This window comes from Eleutherodactylus coqui, chromosome 13 (assembly GCF_035609145.1).
Source record: "Eleutherodactylus coqui strain aEleCoq1 chromosome 13, aEleCoq1.hap1, whole genome shotgun sequence".
NCBI classification, from domain to species: domain Eukaryota; kingdom Metazoa; phylum Chordata; class Amphibia; order Anura; family Eleutherodactylidae; genus Eleutherodactylus; species Eleutherodactylus coqui.
In genome coordinates this window covers 121,681,905-121,695,034 of record NC_089849.1, presented here as the reverse complement: position 1 = coordinate 121,695,034, position 13,130 = coordinate 121,681,905, and the positions used below count along the sequence as shown (strand labels likewise).

General features: G+C 44.2%; 1 protein-coding gene across 4 annotated transcripts in view; it reads left to right on the top strand.

Annotated features, from left to right (window-relative positions):
- LOC136588118 (oocyte zinc finger protein XlCOF7.1-like) overlaps window positions 1-13,130 on the top strand; it is a 137,269-nt gene that overhangs the window by 46,721 nt on the left and 77,418 nt on the right. For 2 of the 4 annotated variants that reach the window (XM_066587094.1, XM_066587097.1), the window contains exons 2-4: window positions 4,030-4,173; window positions 5,410-5,532; window positions 12,735-12,846. In XM_066587094.1, coding sequence (XP_066443191.1) covers window positions 4,102-4,173; window positions 5,410-5,532; window positions 12,735-12,846 — 307 coding nt within the window. In that variant the 5' untranslated portion in view covers window positions 4,030-4,101. Of the gene's footprint in view, window positions 1-3,841; window positions 4,174-5,409; window positions 5,533-12,734; window positions 12,847-13,130 lie in introns of all 4 variants that reach the window. The other 2 variants (XM_066587095.1, XM_066587096.1) reach the window with 1 other exon arrangement.

The following is a 13,130-nucleotide window of genomic DNA, read 5'->3' as shown; positions in this document are numbered from 1 at the left end:
TTTAAATTACAGTTCTCTGTTCTACACTGTTACTACTGCTCCCCAGTGACATCATGGGTCTGTGTTCTACACTGTTACTTCTGCTCCCCAGTTACATTATGGGTCTCTGTTCTACACTGTTACCACTGCTCCCCAGTTACATCATGGGTCTCTGTTCTACACTGTTATCACTGCTCCCCAATTACATCATGGGTCTCTGTTCTACACTGTTACTACTGCTCCCTAGTTACATCATGGGTCTCTGTTCTACAGTGTTACCCCTGCACCCCAGTCACATCATGGGTCTCTGTTCTACACTGTTACCACTGCTCCCCAGTTACATCATGGGTCTCTGTTCTACACTGTTACTGCTGCTCCCTAGTTAGATCATGGGCCTCTGTTCTACACTGTTACTACTGCTCCCCAGTTACATCATTGGTCTCTGTTCTACACTGTTACCACTGCTCCCTAGTGACATCATGGGTCTCTGTTCTACACTGTTAGCACTGCTACCCAGTTACATCATGGGACTCTGTTCTACACTGTTACTACTGCTCCCCAGTGACATCATGGGTCTCTGTTCTACACTGTTACCACTGCTCCCCAGTTACATCATGGGTCTCTGTTCTACACTGTTACCACTGCTCCCCAGTTACATCATGGGTCTCTGCTCTACACTGTTACCACTGCTCCCCAGTTACATCATGGGTCTCTGCTCTACACGGTTACTACTGCTTTCCAGTTACTTTATAGGTCTCTGTTCTACACCTTTACTGAGTTACATCTACACTGTTCTCCCATTCACCTCTATTGGGGTTATGGAAACAGCGTAGCACAGCCCACTCAGCTGTTTCCATACATGCGGCTGCCACATATGTGTCCTGATTGTCTGAGATAAGAAGAATGTATCTTGTTGTTGTTCGTATGTGAAGTGTTGAGGTTCTAGTTTTTGTGGGCCCTGAAGCATTTGCAGTAGCCTGACCCTTGCATTTTGCCGTAATGACTGGTACACAATGTGCAGAGTTTTCTCCTTGTCGGGTGGGCAAGTTAAATGGGGTCTTGAGTAGTTTAAAAACAATTCTAGCGGCAGGAAATGTGATAAAATAACAATCATCTATTACCCTTCCGCTTCCAAAGGAAGAATGCTCCAGTGGTACCTATCTTGGGTCGGGCTCATACCACCATGTGCTAATTGTGTATTACCCGCTCATATTTTGTGAGCGTGATACGCAGTAGCAATCGGCCATACTTACATTGTGCCATACACAGAAATTGTGCAAAATACATGCGCAAATAAAAAATGGCAGCATGTACTATCTAGTCACATATTGCACGCAGGTGCACACCAAGATGGTGCATGGTGATTGGCGGCACACAGCGTTGTCATTGTGTACTTGCTACGTCCAAAGGAACGTCTGTCACGGGCGGCATGTGGCGAATGACGGCCGTGTGAGGCCGGAGCGATGATGTGCTGTACGTTCATGTGAGTGCTGCAGCCAATCACTGGTCCAGCAGTGATTCCTCCATGTACTTCATGCTATAAGACTGCTGAGTACATTGATTGGCTGTAGCGGTCATGTGTATGTTTTGACGACCACCAGAACGGGGGGGGTGGGGGGGGTTCCAGGTGAGTAATGGTTATTTTATTACATTTCCTGCTCTTAGACTTTTTTTTAATCCTCGACAATCCATATAAGGCGAATGTAAGCTGAACAGGCAGATTTTTGGCTTGACCAGCTGACCATCTGTATGGTACTGCCTGTCCCCGCCTTAGTGGGAAGTAGAATCAGCATGCCCGAGCCTCTATTGCCGCGGAGTCTGGCAGCATCTTTTTCCTGCATGCCTAGCGGAGCCCAGTGTGTACCACGGGGCTGATAGCCGTCAACTAAAGTGTGTGGTCGCTTTAAAAGCGTATTTTGGGACTTTTTAAAAACCTCTTTGCTATCTATGCCAGTTAGGGACCCACTGCTGGGATTCCTACTGATTAGGTTATTCCAGTGGCTGCTGTCACTGCTGTCACTGCGGTCCGCACATGAAGCAGAAAGCACTGACCACCGCCTAGTGCTCCAGGCTGGTAGTGCAGCACAGCTCTCATTATATTCACTAGGCGCTATGCCTGCAATACAAACCCGTTCCAGCGCCCCAGTGAATCAGATGATCGATGGGGATTGGAGCAACAGGTCCTTGCTAATCATCTGCTGATGAGCTGTCAATCATCAATAGCAGAAATAAAGTCCCAAAATACCCCTTTAAGTGAAAGCTCTGGTACTGCTAGAGGCCTAGACCGGGCTGGATAGTAACACTGTCCAGGCTAAAGGGCCTATTACACTGTTTCATGCCCATTCATGAACCCGATCGCCGATTATTGAATACGTTCTATGCAGCATTTGTGAGGAGGTTGACCAGATTGTTCCCACCATCGTGTTTGCCATATAGTTTGTATATTGTCGGCAGCACATCCCCCTATTTACTCGCCTATGGGAAACTTTGAAAAATAAAAGATGCCATGCTTACAATTAAAAGGACAGTCTGACGGGCATATTCGTAAAACACTGTGGATCACGCCGCGTTTTACTGCCGTAGGAGCTGTCGGTGAGCCTGCTCTCGGTGCATATGGCAGCCATGGCGCTCTGTGCATGACAGCGTATCTCACGCTCATGCGCAGTTTCTTGTTTCCTTCTTTTTAGCTCCCTACCATAGAACATGCTGCCATCTTTTTCATGCGTGTATTACACACAATGTATATACACTAATGTGAATGGAGCAATGAGAATCCATTCCCTTTATTCACCCTACTTTACCCCAGTACCACACAGATCAGATGGTCCGCTGGTCAAGCTAAGAATCGTCCGTTTCAGCCAACATTTGTTTTATAGGGGGGTTCCAGGATTTCAAAAAAATAGTCTAAGAAAATGTAATAAACAAACAAAAAATACCCATTACTTACCTGTTAAATCCCCCCGCTGTTCTGGTGATCGCCATGACTTTTCATTTACCGTATATACCGGCGTATAAGGCGACGGGGCGTATAAGACGACCCCCCAACTTTCACCTTATACGCCGGTAATACAGTGGAGAAAAAAAAAAATCATTACTCACCTCCCCCGGCGTTCTGTCGCGCTCCGGCAGGATGTCGCTCGCTCCTCGTCCCCGGCGCAGCATTGCTTTCTGAATGCGGGGCTTGAAATCCCCGCCTCCAGAAAGCTAATACACACGCACATGGCTTCAGCCAATCACACTATTCAATGACCTCATTGAATGGCTGTGATTGGCTAAAACACACGTGGCTTCAGCCAATCACACTATTCAATGACCTCATTGAATGGCTGTGATTGGCTAACACACGTGCGCCTTCAGCCAATCACAGCCATTCAATGATGTCATTGAATAGCTGTACTGGCTGACGGCGTGTGTACTAGCTTTCTGGAAGCGGGGATTTCAAGCCCCGCATTCAGAAAGCAATGCTGCGCCGGGGACGAGGAGCGAGCGACATCCTGCCGGAGCGCGACAGAACGCCGGGGGAGGTGAGTAATGAATTTTTTTTTTTTACACTTTTTTTTTTGTATTACCGGCGTATAAGACGACCCCCGACTGCAGAGCAGATTTTTCGGGGTTCAAAAGTCGTCTTATACGCCGGTATATACGGTACTTTGCATCAGCAATGACTACATCCACATGGGCGCTGCAGCCAATCGGTGTGTTCTGCAGTTTACGGCATGAAGTGCGTGGATTACGTGGTCTAATGCTCGTGGGAATGAGCCCAATTATTAGTCTTATTTCCTGCTGCTTCTTCCTTTCCCACCTATTACTGATACAATGTAAGTATTGCGCTCAGTATTGATGATCCGCCTTCATCACACAGCACATGAAGGCAATTGTCCCGAAGATCATGGAAAGGATGCAGAGGGGGAAGCCAATACCAGGAACGTCTGTCCTGAGTGCATAAATCCAGCACCATAAGGGGGCGCCCTTGTGTTCTGTCTTTTTCGCTGTAAGTATCATTGCATGGGTATATTTCTAAGTTACGTGTCCCGTTTCTGTATGTTTCAGGCCTGATTCTGCGGACATCGCCCATTTGATGGTACAGCTGTGAGTGGACATTATTGAGGTGTCATCAGAGAGATGGACAGGGGTCACATGACTGGGAAGATTCTAAACCTGACCCTGAAGATCATCTACTTACTGACGGGAGAGGTGAGGGATTCTGGGAGGGAGGTCCGATGCCAGCACTGGGAATGCTATTAACATAATTATGTTTCCCTGTAAGATAAGATCGGTGTTCTAGCTCGGAGATGTCTTGCAGAGAGCCTGTCCCTCTCCACATAAACTAAGTCATGGTGCTTTTAGGAGAGGTGACAGCGAGACGGGGGAGGTATTTTTTTATACTTGCCCGCTCCCACAATTCAGCAGTGTCTCCCTCTGCAGATGGTGCGTGGCACAGAATCTGGCTCGGAGTCCCGTGCATACAGGTTTATGGCAGAGCATGCCCATGGCAATCTGATTTTTGTGGCGGGATTTCCCGCAGAATTTCCGCCCGTGGAAGCTGCCATAGGATTGCGTTAGAAAAGCAAACGGCTGCGATTTGTCTGCGCGAAATCTCGCACGGAAAAATAAATGGCGGCATGCTCTATTACTGTGCGGGGCAGCCGGCACATCACAGAGCCGGAGCCGTGGGAGCAGGGGAGTGCCGCGCTGGCTCCTGCAGGGGCTCGGGTTGGGTCCCGCTGCAAGAATTCTCACAGCGGGATCCGACCCGGCCGTCTGCAGGCAGCCTTACAATCAGCCCTTTGAAGGTCACCATAAGCCTGATGTGGCCCTCGGTGAAAATAAGTTTTACACCCCTGGGTTAGAGTATTGAGAGAATGTGTCAATAATGTTGATGGTGTAGGGAAGGTCATGTGCTGACGCTCATGGCTGACTATTATGATTGGTCAATCTGTAGGCTTCACCTTGATCAGACATGGTCACACACAACACATAAATGATTAATATCTAACATGCCATGAGCTTTAAAGGGGTTTAAAAGTGCCTCTTACCAGGCCCCCCTGCTGTAAACACATCAATGGATCCGTGCCTCTCCTTGCGTGTCCCCTGCTGGCGGCTTTGGGTCTTTGCTGCATTAGTTCCCAGGCTGCCTGTGGCGTCCCGTAAACCCGCTGCTGTAGCCAATGACAGCACTGCCATTGGCTGCAGCAGCTTGTTTGAAGACGACTGTAAAAGGATTTTAGCAGGAAAATCTGGAGCCAGTGGCAGGGGACAAGCGGGGAGAGATATTTTACAGCATGGGGGACACGGTGAGACACACTGTATACAGCAAGTAAAACCCTTTTAGGGAATGCTCCACCATCTGCTTAGTTCAATGGTTTTTCCTGAGCTTAGCTGGGTGTATTGTAGCCTACCAGTAGTAATGGTTGTGTATTTTTCACCTAGGACTATGTACCAATAAAGAGATCTGATGATGATACAGCGCCTTCACCTCCTTCATATGAGAGAGAGAATGACGAGAAGATCCTGGAGCTCACCAACAGGATCATTGAGCTGCTGACCGGAGAGGTGAGCGCCACCGGGGCATGATTCACAAGGGGCCAGACAATTATTAAAGTGATGTCTGGGATCCCAACCTGCTTTCTCCTGGATGATTATTGCTATACGTTTCCAGGGCAATGTATGTATGAAAGCAGGGGTGTAATTACATAACAAGCTCATATGGTAAAAGTCTGGGAGATGATTGAATGAGTAGAGCAGAGGAGGAGGTCTTGCAAGGACCAGAGATTACATGATGGGAATTCTGAGGATATTGGGTCAGAGATGTGTGGAGGACACAGCTTGTGGCCAGCCTTGTATGTCATTGATAACACAGGTGAACTAAAAAAAATTAGTTTTCATGTCTAGCATTTTAGGCCTTATTCTGGGTATTTTTGTGCTGCTGATTCTGAAAATCCTCTTCATTTAGTTCTAGGAGCTCTAGTTTCTGAGATATTCCTGATGGCATTATTCTTGTAATGATGATTTTCCCGCCAGCATTTGCTGACTATTAGTACATATGATACATATCGCCACCGCTGCACATAAAACTTGGTTTGAAGAAACAATGTGTAAAGACAATAACATAGTAACATAGTATGTAAGGCCGAATGAAGACATTGTCCATCTAGTCCAGCCTGTCTATCCTCCTGTGTTGATCCAGAGGAAGGCAAAAAACCCCAAGGCCAGAAGCCAATTAGCCCTTTTGGGGAAAAAATTCCTTCCCAACTCCCTAATGGCAATCAGACTGTTCCCTGGATCAACCCCTAATAGTTCCTACCTGCCTATATACCAGGATTGACACTTAACCTAATATTTATATCCTGTAATATACTTCTTCTCCAGAAAGACATCTAGTCCCCTTTTAAACTCCTCTATGGATTTTGCCATCACCACTTCCTCAGGCAGAGAGTTCCACAGTCTAACTGCTCTTACAGTAAAGAACCCCTTTCTGTGTTGGTGATGAAACCTACTTTCCTCTAATCGTAGCGGATGTCAATGATGAGGAATGGAACGCATTTCCGCTACAAATGTAGAACATTTCCTGCGATGAGCATGAAGACGCTAAAAGCAGGTAAATTCGATGGACCGCAAATCTGGGAACTCATAAAAGACCAGCGTTTCCAAGATCCAGTAGACAAATCTTTGTGCGCTGTCGTCGTCTCGTAGGATTGTAAAGCATTTCCTTGGGAACGATAAAGCCGCTAACTCTGGTGAATTTGTGGAGAGTATGCTCACTTCTGTCTATGAACACTTGGGTGTAACGTGAGCGTCAGATCGCAGGACCTGCAGTCCTTCTGGATGGATTTCCAGATTGTCTTGGTGATGTAAGTGATGAACAGGGTGAAGGATTTCGCCAGGATATAAGGACCGTGGAAGAACAGGACTGCGGACGATGGGAGACGCATATGATGGCGGACTACTGGTGAAACGTCCAGCGCGAATGTCCAGGAACATCTTATTACAGGAAATCCCAGCAATGTCCTTTCATCAACATCTCAGTGAAGAAACTCTTGTTTTATTTGTGTTCTCAGCTTCTTGGGATTTATATTTGTACCTTCTGCCCCTTACAATAAACCCAATCTTAAAGAGACCGGAAATCCAATGACAACCCTGTCCCTTAAAAATGGCAGAAATTCAACAAAAAACTAAGATTAATCCCAAATATTAGCGGATATACACCCTTCCTAAACCTAATACCCAACAAATTTAAGCTTATTAAAAATATGCTATCAAGCATCCCCAATATCACCTCCGCTGGCTCTCTGGAGTTATATGAAAATAATATATTTCCCAAAATATGCTTAAAAATAAACTAGGACTCCCTCATCTTAGCGACAAAGACTTTCATATTATTAAGGACTCGATCTCCCTATACCAAGCCGATATACTTAAAGGGGTTGTCCCGCGCCAAAACGTTTTTTTGTTTTTTTTTCAAACCCCCCCCCCCCCCCCCCCCCCCGTTCGGCGCGAGACAACCCCAAAGCAGGGGTTAAAAAAGAACACCGGACAGCGCTTACCTGAATCGCCGCGCTCCAGTGACTTCTTACTTACCTGCTGAAGATGGCCGCTGGCATCTTCTCCCTCGGTGGACCGCAGGGCTTCTGTGCGGTCCATTGCCGATTCCAGCCTCCTGATTGGCTGGAATCGGCACGTGACGGGGCGGAGCTACAAGGAGCCGCTCTCCGGCACGAGCGGCCGCATTCAGAAAAGAAGAAGACCGGACTGCGCAAGCGCGTCTAATCCGGCGATTAGACGCTGAAAATTAGACGGCACCATGGAGACGGGGACGCTAGCAACGGAACAGGTAAGTGAATAACTTTTGATAACTTCTGTATGGCTCATAATTAATGCACAATGTACATTACAAAGTGCATTAATATGGCCATACAGAAGTGTATAGACCCACTTGCTTTCGCGGGACAACCCCTTTAATACTAACCATGACTGACTTTTTCATAAATTGTGAAAGAATTATCGCACTATCGTACAACAAAGAAACCCCCTCCTATATAGCTAGTTGGGAGAGAGATTTAGATATATCATTCTCTCCAGAAGAAGTGAAACAAATCCTACAAAACTCGCACCCAAGCTTAATATCCACGCGCTTTCAGGAACTAAACTGCAAGATCATATGAAGATGGTACAAAACCCCCGAACTTCTAAACAAAATAGATCAAAACTACTCTTCACCCTGTTGGCGATGTCTCAAAACAAAAGGCACATATATACACATATGGTTCTCCTGCCCTTTACTTCAACCCTTTTGGTATGACTTGCAAGCTAGGATCAATTCTATTTTAGGAACCAAAATCACTATCGCCCCCAAACTACTACTATTACATTTCAATCCAGCTATTGGCAACATGGGAAAGATAAACTTGCTTCCATTCCTCATAAACGCCGCCAAAGTATTAATTCCCAGGCATTGGAAAGATACAGATCCCTCCGTCATTCAAGAAAGTACAATGAGCTAAGTACCATGAGCAGCTAGGAAAAAAATAGATGCCTCCGAGATGAAAATCTGGATAGATATCTGGAGACTTGGAGTAAATGGCTACAAAAACAGACAGAATCTCCTACGTAACTGCAACGCATAAGCTTCCTAATGACAATCCACTCTCTCGATTGTAAGGAAAAGGGGGAAGAAGGAGGGGGGGGAAAAGAGGGAATTTTTGCTACCGGACTACATTCAGCACAGATATACTTTCTATGACAATTTACATATTGTTGCCATTTGGATAATTAAACAGAATCGTCCACTCTTAATTTGTTATTCTAATAATGCTCTGCATGTTTGCAGAGAAACTGTTTCTTGTTTTTCTTTCCCACATGCTTTCTGGGTTTCAATCCGGATAAGTGGATTTCCCTTTTTTCTTTCTGAACCTACCCTAAAATGTATAAATTAAGAATTTATACAAAAAAATAAATAACGTGAAGGGGTGTGAAACTGTCATTGAATGGCTGTGATTGGTTAACCCAGTGCCGGCTCTCATTGGCTGACGCGGCACTGAGTTAACCAATCAGAGCATTAGCTTGCTGGAGGCGTGGCAATTCAAGCCCCACATACAGAAAACAATGCTCTGTCGGCGAGGAGCAGGATGCGACAGCCTGCAGCAGTGCCGCAGATCATCGGGGAACGCCGAGGGTAGGTGAGTTTTGATTTTTTTTTTTTACTTGTAGTTAGTTTCCCCATTGAAATGAATTGAAACAGCAATAATCCGGAAAGCATTAATGGTGTTTCAATTCATTTCAATAGGGAAAAGTGCTTTGATATACGGATTAAACTCGTATGTTAAGGCACTACTGTATTAGCATTGCTTGCGGCAACTTCACATACTTTGCAAAAGAATGATAAATATGATGCCAGAGGTAGCAGAGTATCCTGTACAGAATAAAGCTGTGACCATAGTAGATTTCCTGGGTTGTAGCATTAGCTATATATTATACTAGCTGATATACCTGGCCTCGCCTGAGTTAATTTGACACAGCTGTTTACGTGTTGTTTGCACGGAAAATTTATGAAGTCAAGGTTACTTTAGAGTAACCGAGGAATAAAATATGTATACACATAGAGGTGCGTTAGATTCTCTTCAGGCTACATATACGGATGTCCCTCTGAAAAATATGCCACCCCTCCCACTCTCCACTTAGGACCTAAAGAATGCTCGCACCAAATTTCATGTTTGTACGACACCGAGAAGTTACATTACATAGGGGTGCCAATAGTTTTGCACTTGGCATTGAATAATCGAGTTGTGACCCCTTTACTTTTCCTATTTGAGACCTAAAGAACGATTGTGCCAAATTTCATGTTTGCACGACATCGGGCAGTTAGAGAATTAGATTTGGTACATTACACAGGGTTGCTAATACTTTTGCACTTGGCAATGAATTTTCGAGTTGTGACTCCTTTATTTTTCCCATTTAGGACCTAAGGAATGTTCCTGCCAAATTTCATGTTTGTACGACATCGAGAAGTTAGAGAATTAGTGGCAAGTCAGTCAGTGAGGGCTTTCACCTATATATATATATATATATATATATATATATATATATATATATATAATATATACACTCGCTGATATACCTGGCCTCACCTAAGGTAACTTGATACAGCTGTTTACGTGGTGTTTGCACGGAAAATTTTATGAAGTCAAGGTTACTTTGACTTCAGCGGTATAATATATAACAAATCACAGCGCAGCTTTCATGTTACCTCAGCGGTATAATATATAACAACCAATCACAGCGCAGCTTTCATCTTATCTCAGCGGTATAATATATAACAGCCAATCACAGCGCAGCTTTTGTTACCTCAGCATTGTAATATATAACAACCAATCGCAGCACAGCTTTCATGTTAAATCAGTGGTATATTCTATAACAACCAATCACGTCACAGCTTTCATGTTTGTACAACATCGGGAAGTTAGAGAATCAGATTTGGTACATTACACAGGGTTGCCAATACTTTGCACTTGGCATTGAATTTTCGAGTTGTGACCCCTTTACTTTTCCTATTTAGGACCTAAAGAATGCTCTTGCCAAATTTTATGTTTGTACGACATCGAGAAGTTAGAGAATTAGGCCCGCCGTCCACGGCAGTTCATTTGCCGGCGGTGAGCCGCCGCGAATCACGCCGTCCGACGCTTCCCATAGCATTGCTATGGAAAGCGCCAGCACCTGTCCACGAGCGGAGAATCATTGCGATTCTCTGCTCGTGGCGGGGTATTCGCAGCATGCTGCGAATTGCCCCGATTCTCCGCGGTCAGCCTATCTAGGCTCCTGCTCCCGGGCGGCGGCTCCCGTGGCAGAGCTTTGCCACAGGATACCGCATCGCCTCTGGACAGCCGGCCTTAATGGCCAGACAGTCAGTCAGTGAGTGTTTTCACCTTTGTGTGTGCGTGTGTATAAATAAATTTATATAACCAATCACAGCACAGCTTTCATGTTACCTCAGTATTACATTTTATTATATATATATATATATATGGTACTAGCTGATATACCCAGCTTCGCCCGAGTTAATTTGGTACTGGTGTTTATCTGGTGTTCACACGGAAAATCTTATGAAGTCGTGGTTACTTGAGAGATACTGGAAAAACATATGTTCACCATTTTGCATAATTCTCTGCGTTACCCAGGAAACACCACGTGGAGGTAACCATGTGACGTTTACTTTATATAAAATGACATCAGGAAGTGAATTAGATTACGTACATAAAATTTGGACACTAATTCTTTTGCGCATAGAATTGAATAATCAAGTTGAGACCCATTAGCTTTTCCTATGTATGACATAATCAATGCTCGTGCCAAATTTCCCGTTTCTATGACACCGGAAAGTGAAAAAATTACATTCCGCACGTAAAATTTGGACGCTAATTCTTTTGCGCTAGAATTGAATAATCGAGTTGGGACCTATGAACTTTTCCTATTTATGACATAATCAATGCTCGTGCCAAATTTCACGTTTCTATGACACCGGAAAGTGAGAAAATTAGATTCCGTATGTAAAATTTTGGACGCTAATTCTTTTGCGCATAGAATTGAATAATCGAGTTGGGACACATTAACTTTTCCTATTTATGACATAATCAATGCTTGTGCCAAATTTCATGTTTCTATTACATTGGGAAGTGAGAGATTTAGATTATGTACGTAAAATTTGGACGCTAATTCTTTTGCGCATAGAATTGAATAATCGAGTTGGGACCCATTAGCGTTTCCTATTTATGACATAATCAATGCTCGTGCCAAATTTCCTGTTTCTATGACATCGGGAAGTGAGAAAATTAGATCCGTACGTAAAATTTGGACGCTAATTCTTTGGTGCTTAGAATTGAATAATCGAGATAGGATCCATTAGCGTTTCCTATTTATGACATAATCAATGCTCCTGCCAAATTTCCCGTTTCTATAACACCGGAAAGTGAAAAAATTACATTCCGCACGTAAAATTTTGACGCCAATTCTTTTGCGCTAGAATTAAATAATCGAGTTGGGACCCATTAGCTTTTCCCATTTATGACATAATCAATGCTCGTGCCAAATTTCGAGTTTCTATAACACCGGGAAGTGAGAGAATTAGATTCCGTACGTAAAATTTGGACGCTAATTCTATAGCGCATAGAATTGAATAATCGTGTTGGGACCTATTAACTTTTCCCATTTATGACATAATCAATGCTCGGGCCAAATTTTAAGTTTCTATGACATTGGAAAGTGACAGATTTAGATTACGTACGTAAAATTTTGACGCCAATTCTTTTGCGCTAGAATTGAATACTCAAGTGGGGACCCAATTACTTTTCCTATTTTGGAGATAATCTATGCTTGTGCCAAATTTCATGTTTCTACGACATCGGGAAGTTGGAGAACTTTTGGCGAGTCAGTGAGGGCTTTCGTCTTTATATATATAGATAATATGCCCGCTGTCGTAAATTTCAGCTTCACATGACTCTTCATATTCTTATGATTCCCGTTAGAGCAGATATCACATCATATAGTCTGTTCTTAAAAGAGGAGCTTGAGTTTCCTTGATAAGAGTTGGGTGAGATAGGAGACCATCGCAAGCTCAGCTTTAGGTTAAAGCATAGGCAAACGCTTAGATGCAGAGTCGAAAAAAAGAAACCTGATTCCAAAACTGAAGCCAGTCAACTATTAACAGAATTGCTGACACAAGAGACCAGAGCATGCCGCTACTAATAACATTTTCTATCATTTAGGGTGAACACCTGAACGATGAATCAAAGACCAGTATTAAAGAAGACCATAAAATGCATGTATTGGCTACTCTGACGTGCAAGGAGGAAGAAGCCCCTATGATTATCAGTGCAGGTGTGAGACCTCCGTGTTTGTAGTGCGTCCTGATTAAATGACATCTCTGCATTGGAGTGTTGGACTGTGCCTGTCAAGCAGATCCTGGGAGTCACAGGAGACATCCGTGACGCAGATATTCGTCCACAGATGCAGGTCCTCTAGGGAAAAGTTTACATATTGTTAGGGAGCCTACACTCAGGGGTCTGTGACAGAATTGTTGGATGGAAACAAATGGGGCCATTCACATCTATTGTAAATCAGACACCTCTTTGTCTTGTTACAAGATTGCCTATTTTTCTGAT